At 26.0% G+C, this 12,402-nt stretch overlaps 1 protein-coding gene across 1 annotated transcript; it reads right to left on the bottom strand.

The window, feature by feature from the left end:
* Positions 1-2,617: 2,617 nt before the first annotated feature.
* Positions 2,618-10,229, bottom strand: LOC120084872 (carotenoid 9,10(9',10')-cleavage dioxygenase 1-like). The gene is made up of 13 exons (XM_039040683.1): positions 10,119-10,229; positions 9,880-10,035; positions 8,385-8,487; positions 7,219-7,499; positions 6,944-7,122; positions 5,594-5,676; positions 5,126-5,207; positions 4,972-5,034; positions 4,734-4,870; positions 4,323-4,628; positions 4,073-4,143; positions 3,065-3,226; positions 2,618-2,737 (listed from the first exon to the last, which is right to left on the bottom strand). Exons 1-13 carry the CDS (start codon positions 10,227-10,229, stop codon positions 2,618-2,620), a joined length of 1,854 nt encoding a protein of 617 aa, XP_038896611.1.
* Positions 10,230-12,402: the final 2,173 nt, after the last annotated feature.

The following is a 12,402-nucleotide window of genomic DNA, read 5'->3' as shown; positions in this document are numbered from 1 at the left end:
GTCATACATCATACATATCTATAACTTTTTATCTTAATTTATTCTCAAATTTACTCTAATAATAAGAATTGTACTATTTTTATTGGAAGAAAATAAATTCGGTTAAATCACACAAGCATACTAACAAAACCAACAATTATCAAAATTTTTGTTTCAAGTATTTCAAATATTCAAAAAAATGTTCAACTCATTTTATATTATTGTGAAGTAACCTAAAATAAGATATATATAATTTTGATCATTAATTATTTTATTTTAATTCTATATTTGTTATTTAAATTTAATAAAATCTAAGTTTATTTCTTCTTGACATTTCATAAACAAATTTGATGATCTAAAAATTTTTAACCACGTATTTTATAGCTAGTAAGTTAAAAGTTGAACATTAAATAAAACTAACTAATGAAAACAATCAAACTAAATATAAAAGCATTAGGGCTTGAATAAAAACGCTTAAGAAATATGTTGTTCATTTTTTTTTTTTGAAACAATGTTGTTGATTAATATTGAAAGAAAAACGACAAGTCTTTAATTTGTAGGGAAAGGTTTTGCAAATGGGGTCATGAATGACTTAAATTCATCATACTCTATTTTTTTTTTCAAAGTTATTAGATTAAATATATAGAGTGGATAATCGAACTTCTCAAAATCGATACTATCAAATATTATATTGGTTGAGTTATATTATTTTGACAACTCTAAAAAAAAAATCTAACTGATCAGATAAACATAAACAAAGAAAACAAGGACGGATAAATTTATAGACTAGTTGATTGGGATTGGATAATTAATGTAAATTAGATAAAGACAGTGGGGTAATTGAGGGAAAATGCTAAGTATATGAGTATAATCTAATTCATAAGTACGAGATTATGCTCTTTCAATTTCAAGATTTTGGGTTTAGTTTTATTTATTTATTTTTTTAAAAAAATCTAATTTCATTTACTCCTTAAGTTCCAAAATATATTACACTTTTAATCATGAGTTTTGAGCTTAATTTTTTTAAAACAGAGTTTTGAGCTTAATTATGACTTGATCTCTATGCTTTTCAATGCTATATTTTTGCTTTAAATTTTAAGTTTAGTTCATTTGGTCTCTAAATTTCAATATTTTTTACTTTTTACTCTTGAACTTTTTACTAATTGCTCAAACATTATGGTACACAATCTCTTAATTAATTTTAATAGTAATGAAGAATTAGTAAAATTAATTTAATTATAAAGGCAATATAGAATAATTTAGTGACAAATAAAGGTTAAAAATGTAAATATGGAAGGATCAAATTAAAAAAAATAGAAAATTAAGATCAAATTTTATGGTATAAATATAATTTATTAAAATTTATTAATCTAATAAAAATTAGACTCAAGATGTTCTATATAACGATTGAAATTATCATTTGAATTTGTTGAGGAAGCAAGGAATTCCATTCAAGTAAGGGCATAAGATAATGTGTTGATTGTACATGTCTCACTATCTAGTTGATCTTGTCACTTTCCCCACGATCCTTTGTTCCATTGGCTTTTAATTTATTCATCCATTCTCATAATTTTAAAAACATGGCAATACGCTAAGCCCATAATTTCTGCTACTTTCTTTCTATTTCAACAGTATAGTAAAAACTTTTGTTTTTAGTACTAAAAAAAAATAACAGTAACTAGAAATCGGTGGAGTGGATTATTATAGTCCACTCTAATCGGGGTACCAAATATGATAGTGACGTGTACAACTATTTATAACTTACAATTAAATATAGATGAATACTATTTCAAAACCGTTTTTATTACAATATTTACCATTTATCACTCATCCTATGTTTTTTTTTTTTATTTGCTATAGTATTTACTATTTCCTATCTAAATAAAAATAGTTTCCACCTCAAATACAAACAATTATAACCCAAACTAAAATAGTTTGTACCAAAACTAACTATTATAACTTATTGATTATTATAATCCACTAACTCAGTGTCATAAACGTCCACTAAAAGATTGTTTGATAGACCATTTGAAATAATGAGATTAAAAAAAAAAAATGAAGTTATATATTTCATGTTATCATATATATGTTTGATAATAGATTCGAAAAAATTGAATTCCAGTTTAAACTATTAATAATTATTCAAAATGTGTTTTGAAAATATGTTTACAAAACAATGTAACTAATCATCGTAGAAGTTAAATATAAATTATTATTAATTACTTTATGAACATGTTTAATGTTATATATTTTTATATAACTGTCAAACCGAATATATAGCTCAATTATTCAAGTTTATTAACCTAAATTTAATGTTTTAATTTGATGTGAACGGAAGTCTAAGGTAGAAAAATTGATATTTTTCGCAAAGAAAAACTAGTTAAAACATATATGGCAACAACTTAAAAGTAACATAATTGGACTAACTAATAACCACCTAATTACAAATGGAACCAAAAAAAGAAAATGTAATGTGAAGAAACTAATCAAGGGGGTTGCTACATATTGATAAGAGTACAATAAATATAATAAAGAGCCATAATTACAAAAGTTGATACTCATACCTAAACAACTGAAAAACGGACCAGACTTATGATGAACACCTTTTTCTGAATCAAAATTTATTGCATTATATATTCTATTTTTTGTTCCATGAGATGGGCATGAAAGCACCATGGAATCCATAGGGAACTCTTTGTGGCAGACTTATTTTTGCAATTGGCTCATTGTTGAATTTTTGTGCGTCTATTATATATACCTGATTAAATCAGAACAAACAAAACAAAATTAGAAATTCGAGGGCCTAATTTGATAACTATTTTGTTTTTTAAATTAAGCCTATGGATATTATTTCAATTTCACAAATTTCTTCATGTGTTCTCTACGTTTCACCATTGATTTACAAAACCAAGCCAAATTTTTAGAACTAAAAATAGTAACTTTCAAAAAGTTGTTTTTGTTTTTGGAATTTGAGTAAGAGTTCAACTATTATGTTTAAAAAAGATGTATATCATTGTAAAAATGTGAATGAAATAGATTTAATTTTAAAAAAAACAAAATAGCTACTAAACGAAATGAAATTAACCTGTGATGTATTGGTAATCTCATTGTGAACATGAGCAATTATCCAACCATCATCTTCCTGGTCTCCATTTTCTCTGGGAACAAATGAAGCTCCACTGCAAAATGAGTTGTGCTCCAACATATGGTATTCCACTTTTATCTCCTCTTCTTTACACTTCTTTCCCTGCAAATTCTCATTCACAACCAAGATATGTTCACATTTACATTCATATTCTTTTCGCAATGTATTCATACATTTTATATTAATATTTTGAGAAAAATATCTTTCTAGTCCCTAGATTTGGGGTCTAATTTTTATTTGGTCCTTATGTTTAACAATGTTACACATTAAGTTCTTAATTTTGAGTTTTGTTTCAATTTAGTCTCTAGGTTTCAAAATATTGCAATTTTACTCTTGACATTTGAGTTTTGTTTGAATTTAGTCTCTAAATTTACATTTTTCATCAATATTTTCATCATTTTTAAACTTAAATTTAAAATTTTACTTCATAATGAGTATTTAATAAAAAATTGAGGTTAAAAATGTACAATCTTGAAATCTAGGACCAAATTCAAATAAAACTTAAATGTCAAGGGTAAAATTGCAACAATTTGAAATCTATAGGGTAAATTGAAACCAAATTCAAAACTTGTGTAAGATTTTGAAATCTAAGGACCAAATAGAAATTAGATCTCAAACCTAGAAAGTAAAGTTTTTTCTTTTTTTTTTTTTAAAAAATATTTTTTAATGTTCTTTTTTTTTTTTTTAAATCGAAAGGAATGCACGAAAATAGGTGTAGCTTAGATTTTACTCAAGTATTACTATTTTTTTAAAGTGAGATGATCCTCAATATCATATTCGATAATATGCATTTTATCACAAATTTAATTAGAAATGAGAGGAATAGTCTATATGCATAATAAAAATGGTGAAGTCCTCCGATTTTTTCAATTTGCATGTCATATCGAAATTTAGAAAAACTTACTCAGAAATGGTTGTTTTTTATTGGATAATTAAAAAAGAAATTACCGGTGAAAGTTCATCACTAGTCCGAGGCTCTTCGAAATGCAACTTGGCCAAGCCCCCAAATTTGAACATCCCTAAATTCAACATAACATTAGAAAAGCAGATAAAATATTGTATATTTACTAACCAAAATGAATAATTCAATTAAAACGTTACTTTTTTTTTTTATATGAATCTAGAGAGAATTAATCATATCCACATTTAAAATAGTAACTATTAAGAGATTGAGCAGTAATAAATTAATTAGCAATACCTGAATTAGAACTAGCAACGGAGTCAAGAACTTGGGCATAACCAAATTTGTTTGGAAGACCAGTGAAACGTAAATTAATAAAGGGAAAATCCATGGAAGTTGCAGTGAGATATTCCTCTTTAACTTCTCCTGTTTTGAGGTTTAGCCTCCATTGGTAAGGACGAGAAACCAACGATGACTCATCATCATTATCTTCAACATTAATGTTTTGTTTAAATCTTTCACAGAACCAATCAAATTTGTTCACTCCTTTTTCAGGTCCAGGTATCACTGAATCACTAGCTCTACATCCCCACACCACAACCTGTCTTATATTAATTATTATATTCTTCATGGTTAATAACTAATCAACATTTATTCATTAAATTCAAATATGCATATTTTTGTTCTTGCTAAATTAATTAACCTCATCGTCGTTGTGTTCAAAGCAGTTGAAAAGATGCATGGAGCAATTGGGTTTCACATCAAACCATTGAATTGAATCGCCGTCTCCATAACGAGGCATCACTCCTATTCTGGAATATCCTAACTTATCGTATTTTAAGAATCTGTAATACGGAATATTCAAATGTTTAGTTTTAAAAATAAGTTATTTTATATAATATGTTGAATTGGATTTAATTTTGATTGATATATAGGATTAACTTACACTCCGCCTCTAATAAGTCTATTGAAGTCCATGGTTAATGCGTAATCCAATATCACATTGTACCTATAATTCAACTCCAAGCATTGATCAACCAATTATAAAAATAAATACGTTAAACATTCAAATCTCTAACATTTTAAGCAACTAGTTTTACCTCTTTGTGACACCAATTTCATGGCTAAGGCTACTTCTACTGAGTTTGACGTCTACTTTATGAACCATTCGCTTTCCATCTCCTGCAGATGAAATTAACATAAAGAAATTAAAGAGAGAAAAATAATCCTCCATGATATGGACCAAATAATATCAAAATAAGCGACTACAAAAATTATTAAATAGGATTGTCACAATGATAATCCTCTAATAATATTGTTCAAAATTTCAATTATATATTAAAGAGTTTGTATTTAACTTTTTTAAATTATTGTTTCATATACCTGAATTAATAGTTGGGGTAGGTCAGTTAGTCTAATAATAAATTCGCAAATTATATTTTGCTAATATATTAGTTGAATTTCAGGTGTCAAATAGCATAAATTTCGAAAATCATTATTTTACGTTGAAATAAAAGAATTAACTAGTTTGTAGGAGAATATATTATTTTTAATTAAAAAAAAATTACCAGAGATAACTCCAACTTCCATGAAGGGTTTTGTTGTAGTGACGCCCATGATAACCAGCTCCCCGGTTTCCGGTGCTTTCTGATTGCAGATGGTGAACATATAATTTCAAACAAAAAAAATACAATATTTTTTTTCTTAAGAGAAACTTGGTGTTCTCTCATATGCATCTATCTTAATAGATTCTATAAAAATTATCAAATAAAATTCTATTATGTGACAATATTTTTTAAAAAATTGAATTATTTTTCTTATTTTTCTTTGGGTTAAAAAAGAGGATGCAGGTAGATTAGGTGCCTTGATTGTATTTAATCATTACTCATTTTTGTGCATCTCATTAAATTTTCTAGTCACAATTCATCACATGACTAATTGTTTTCTAAAAAAAAAAAAAAATAATAATTTTTTATTTTTATTTTTATGTATGACAAGAGTAAAATACATGAAAATTGGTACATCTAGTATTGCCCCTTAAAAAAAATATATAACAAGACTTGAGACATATACATATGGAAAAAAATTCTAAAATATTTCAGAAAAAGAAAGAGAAGTTGGTCATATACAAGTTGTAGTTTGAAAAATTGGGGTAGGTAGCAAAAAATTTGGTACATACACCCAAATTTTTTTTTTTTTCAAATAATAATGAAACGAGTAATAATTGAGTGTATTTTGATGCATCCATCTTTTTTATGTAACCCCCTCAATTATTACTATAAAAAAAATAATAATATCTTTTTGGTCCTAAGTCTTATTCTAGTTTCTATTTAGTCACTAGATTTCAAAATATTATACATTTAGTTGTTAAATTTTGAGTTTTATTTCAATTTAGTCCCTAAGTTTCAAAATGTTACTATTTTACCATTGAGATTTGAATTTTGTTTCAATTTGATCAATGGATTTCAAGATTTTACATTTTTTACCTTAATTTTTCATTAAATACTTACTTTCAAAATCATTGAAGTCAATTTCTATTAATTAATTAAAGATAATTAGAAGTGAAATTTTAAATTTAATTTGAAAAGTGATAGAATTAATGAAGCTTAATTAATTATAATTCTTTTAACAATTTTTAATTTATTAACATAAATTAATTCCAAAAGACAGAAAGTGAGTATTTAGTGAAATATCGAAGTTAAAAGTGTAAACCTCGAGATATAGGGACTAAATTGAAGCAAAATTCAAATGTAAGTATAAAATTGTAGCATTTTGAAACTTAAGGATTGAATTAAAACCAAACTCAAAACTTAAAGATTAATTGTGCAACATTTTGAAACTTATAAACTAAATAGAAATCAAATCCAAAACCTAAAGACAAAAAAAAAATAAATAAATAAAAAAAAATAAATAAAANAGGATGGCTTGTAAAGGGGCGGTTGTTCCAAGAACCATTGACGTCCCAATTCCCCAAAGTTTGGAGAGTGTTGATATCCATCTCGTGGGGCAAATGATTTTCAGCAACTGAGTAAAATTTACCCGAGTGCTCAAATACGTTGGTATTGCTCACATCTTTGTTGAATTTTCCGAATCTAAGCTGGGGCGACCCATAAAATCACCCCTTAATATCAACTAATTGCTACGTTACAATATAATTATTAAAATTATGAATAACTAATGCATACACACATACCCAGTTGAGTAAAAAGGCAAAGAGAACAGCCAGAGAATCGCCTTCCACCGTGGGAAGAAAACAGGGTCGTTTTTTCTCATGTTTTTCCAAACGGAATGTATCAGTTTGAACAAATCTGTTGTTGTAAAACACTTTCCATTTGGCATCGTCATTATTATTGGTGTCGTCGGCTTTTTTGAAATACAAGGCGTGAAGCATTCCTTCTCCTTCCACCCATATAAAACTCGATCTTCCAAAAACCGATTTCGCCCATTTCAATCCTCCAAACAATGGATTTCCTCCTGCGGATTCAATTAAAACTCTCTATAATTCAACTTTCATATTACAAAATGGCTAATACTTGAAACTAAAAAAAAATTAAAATATGACAAATTATGATTGGATAACTTAGTGAGATGTGCAAACATAGGTGATGGCTAGGATGAATCCAAATATTTTCTTTAGAAAATATGGATAATGATTAGCCTACTCTTAATCTCATACATTCAATTTTTCTTATATAGTAAAAAAAAAAAAAATCTAATTATTTTGTTTTTAAAAAATATGTCACATGATAGATTTTTATTGGGGTAAATATTTTAAATATTAAAACTACTTAAAATAACCAATAAGTACGTAGTTCAACTGACATAGTGTTTATACTATCAACCTCGTAATCTGAGGTTTGATTCTCCCTCACACTTTAATTACAATACCTTTGCGAAAAAAAAAACTACTAAAAATATTTTCAAGTATATTTATTTATAAATTAGTTGGTTTATTTTCTTTTTATTTAAAAACAATCTTTTTTTTTTGTTGGTATTCAACTGCATTTTATTATTTTTTTTGGAAACATTTGGTGTATTGAGTGTGTACCTATTTTTTTAGGTCCAACTCCAACCAAAATTTAGCACATGAGAAGCTATTGATTTTTCTTTTCTTTCTTAAAAATTATTGTTTTATTTACGTTTTAAAAAGATAAGATAATCTTAGTATGAATAATACTTGGGTACATCTTCTATGCTTCCCTCTCTTATCATTTCCAATAAAAAAAATAATTAAAATATTTCAAATAATAAATAAAAATAATTTGTCATATATCAAAGTATGATCGAATAATTTGATGAGATGTGCAAATGTCGATACTCTCTGGAATATTTTTGTTAAAGTAATTAAAGAATTTGCACCATTTCTTAAGTAGATTCCTTGGGGAAACTCCTGGGGGAGGGTTCCTTGGATGTTGGTGACGTCAACAGCCGCTCCCATCTCTTCAACCGGCGCAAAGTTACTCTGTTCATACAAATATATAAATTGGTTAAAATTCAATATTATTTTGGTTCGTTCTCAAATATATATATTATTTTGGTTCCACCCGCAACTTTTCAATTTTAATCTATTTACTTTTTAATACTTCTAACTAGTTTATTGTTGGTTTTTCTAAAAAAAATAAAAAATAATTATCTATGTGTCTTTTCTATATAAATTTTAGAAATATTTTTGTTGAAGTAAAAGATAACACTAACTATTTTATAATGTTATTGAAATATGTACATAATGACACTAATATATAAATTAGACATTTCTAGAATTGTGTTGAAATCTATAAATAAATATCTAAAAAAAAAGATCTAGAAATATCCTAAATTTTCTTTAGGTTCCAAGAAATTTCAGATAATTCTTTTAGATAAAGATAACTCAAGAAATATCTGAAAGACATGTAGAATTCAAGAAGAACCTAGAGAGATCTTTTACTTGGGCTCCAAGAATCTAATGCCTGTAAATAGGAGATATATCCCCATTCATAAAGCAAGCAAACGTGCAAAGAAAGCAAGAAAGATAAGCAAAGCTAGAGAATTAGTGAAGAAGAGTGAGTGAGTGTTGAGACACTAAAAGAGTGTTCTCTCAAAAGTATTCTTCCTTGTACATTATTAACAAAAATTTCTTTCTTTTCAAGAGATTGTCTCTCTTTTTTTTGTATCAATTTCTTCGGCAATATTTTCAGAAGTGTATGTTTCTTACCTGATAGTTATTATTCTTTAGTTAACCAAATTCAAAAAAATTTAACTTTGAAGGATGAAATTTGAGATTTAAGAAAAGTAATGAGATTAAAAGTGAACAAATTTTAGGGATAAAAAATGGTACAACTCATACATATGCATGGAAAATTAAGTTATATATACATACATACTTTTAAGGAAAAAAATATCTCTTAATTTCTAGATTTCAAAATGTTACGTATTAATAACCCCAACTTTTCACTAAATACTCACATGTAGTATTTAATGTTAATGTGCATTCACTAATTTAAAATAATTAAAATAATATTTATTAATATTTAAGTTTTACTAAATTTTAATCACTATTAATATTAGTTTTAAAATTTAACTTCATAAATATTTTAAATTAATTAATAAACATTAAAGCCAAAAACTAAATAAAGTTAGCATTTCAGTTAAAAAAAAATGAATTTAAATTTATGATAAATCTTAAAATTTATGGATCAAATCGAAACAAAACTCGAACCTCAAGAATCAAATTGTAACATTTTAGAGATCTAGGGACTAAATTGAAATAAACCTAAAATAATTTAGGAACCAAATGAAAAGTAGACCCAAAATATAAAGAGGAAGTAGAATTAACGAAGAAAGTAATTACATAATTAGATTATATAGATATAATTACCTGATTTGGGTGAAGGGTTTGATCAGAGAATTGAAAGACTGAATCAACAAAGCCGTCCAACAGTTTCATCCATGCTGTTTTGAGATTTTTCAGAACATGAATTTTCAAAGGAATGATCTGCCGAGGCTTCAACTTCTCCGTTGGGATTATTAATGGCTGTTCAACAAAAATACAATATTAGTTTCTGAAATATTATTTATTTAAATTTGAAATATGTTTAACTGAAGGAGAAATCTCACCGTATTTGAAGAAGAGAGATGGGGTAATTTTGAAGGTGGAAGAAGGGAGGGGGAAATGGAAGGCTTTTGATTAAGGGAACAATTTGGAAGTATAATCATCTTCATCATCATTATCCTATCCTTAACCTTTTTTTCGTCTCTTTTATGTTTCTGCCGGCAAACTGATTTGGTTTTCACTAATTTATACAAAACCAAACGACGTCGCCCCCTCCATATTATCTATATTATTATCTATAACATATACTCTACATTAATAAACTTCAAAAGTTTGTTGGAAACTATATGGTTCTAAAACAAATAAACTATTTTTTTTTTTTAATGTTTTTAGTTTTATTTTTTAGCTTAACCAGAGGGGCTTAAAAGAATATCGGTGTTTAGAAAGAGGCTAAATTATAAAAAAAAAATATATTCCTAAACTTTATACTTCGGGTCAAAAATACCTCTAATCTTTCTAAAGTTTCAAAAATATCTTTAAAATTAAAAAAGAATTCAAAAATATTCTTGTCGTTAGTTTGGGATGAAGCTATTTAAGTTTTATTTAAAAAATACCCTTAAATTTTTAAAAATAAAAAAAAAACCTAACTTAAAAAAAGTTCAAAAATAATTTCAACGTTAATATAGGAACATAAACCTTTAATATATCATTGCCAAAATAATTCTAGAATTAAAAAAATTAAAATGCTTTCACCGTCGATGTGGTAATCAATTTATTTGAAGTTTTTAAGTTAAAAAAGAATCAATGTTAAAATAAATTATATAAATATCCTCATTTTTTTTATATAGATAGTCTCATTTTCTCTTAATTTTTCAATTCTTAGCTTATACAAATTTTCTCACCAACCAAAATTTTAAATTAAAACATAAAATCTCCCAGATTTTTAAAATCAAAATCTCCTCTTAAAACATACCAAAATGATAAATAGTCAAATAAAAAAAAACGTATTTAGTTATCAACACACATTTATCTATTAATGTACAACTTTGTTAAAATATTTAACTACTAAAATCCCTAGGTGCTTCATTTATTTTCTTTCTTCTTATTATAGTTCATCTACCTTAACTAAAGAAGAAAGGGAGAAAAAGAGATGGAAATAGAGAACTAAGACGGTAGTAACAATTTTTGTTCATATAACGGTAAGGGTATTTTTTAAAAAAAAAAATTAAGGATATTTTTTAAAATTTTGAAAGTTCAAGGGTATTTTTAACATAAAATACTAACGATTTTCATCCGAAACTAACGGTAAAGGTATTTTTGAACCTATATTAGAAGTTTAAGGGTATTTTTCAAACTTGATGAGATATTTTTGATGCAAAGTTAGAAAAATTAGTAATTAAAAACAATTACTTTTGAAACTATTTAAGAAAAATATGCTCATGTTTTTGTTGTTAGTGGGATGAGAATCTTGGGTAGAAGCATTCAAGTGGGAGTCAACAATATTCTTCAAAAATAATAGTATAGAGTCAAATTGCAAGGACTAAAATTGGATTTCAATTTCCCATTACTAAAATGAAAATAATTAAGATCTTGTTTGTTTAGTGTTTTTTGTTTGAAAGAAAACATCGAGCTTATTTAAGTATATATTTTCTTCTTTTTTGGTTATTTATTTATGTTAAAGGCACTTGCAACCAACCATTACATACACAAGAAGAAAAAAAATCCTTCAAAGCTACCTGTTTAAAAATTTTAATTTGTTGTTCAAATTAAAGAAACCTTATTTCAAGAAAAAAAAAAGGAATTTTAATGAGAGAAGATAATCATATTATAGGAATCAAATGACTATGCAAAGAAAGATCGGTGATAGAAAATAATGAAAGTGAAATTTAAGTTATATTTAGTAAAAACATCATGTGACGTTCTGAAAATATATTATTAAATCTATTGTATCCAATGAATTTTGTAGAATTAATTTAAAGCATACTAGTAATAAGTAAAAGAAAAAAAAATGATGAACAAGAGAATTATTTGGTGGGGGGAGAAGCTGATAGAGTACAAAAAAATAAGATAAACATAGTATATAAATTAAGCAACCAAGTATAGTATACATCACCTAAAAGGGCACCAAATAATGGAGATGAACCAAATATGCCAGTTTTGGTTGCATGCTAAACGCCATATAAAATAAGCTTAAATAAGCTTTTATTGGATCATATGGAATATGCTTTCTCGTATCAATTAATCAACAACTACATACATTAATTTTTGTTTAAGTATAAAATAATTATCAATATGACTTGAACTTCTTAACTCACAAAGAGTACATATTATTTATCAACCAAATATGTT

This window comes from Benincasa hispida, chromosome 9 (genome assembly GCF_009727055.1).
Source record: "Benincasa hispida cultivar B227 chromosome 9, ASM972705v1, whole genome shotgun sequence".
In the NCBI taxonomy this organism is placed as follows: domain Eukaryota; kingdom Viridiplantae; phylum Streptophyta; class Magnoliopsida; order Cucurbitales; family Cucurbitaceae; genus Benincasa; species Benincasa hispida.
This window is presented reverse-complemented; position numbering and strand designations above follow the sequence as displayed.

What these genes read in the sequence shown, in the direction of transcription:
- LOC120084872 (XM_039040683.1), bottom strand. Translation starts at nt 10,229, where the DNA reads ATGATGATGAAGATGATTATACTTCCAAATTGTTCCCTTAATCAAAAG. An exon ending in TTGCCTTTTTACTCAACTGG is followed by an intron (nt 7,123 to 7,218) that starts GTATGTGTGTAT and finishes GGGTCGCCCCAG; the next exon opens with CTTAGATTCGGAAAATTCAA. An exon ending in AGATTACCAATACATCACAG is followed by an intron (nt 2,738 to 3,064) that starts GTTAATTTCATT and finishes TGATTTAATCAG; the next exon opens with GTATATATAATAGACGCACA.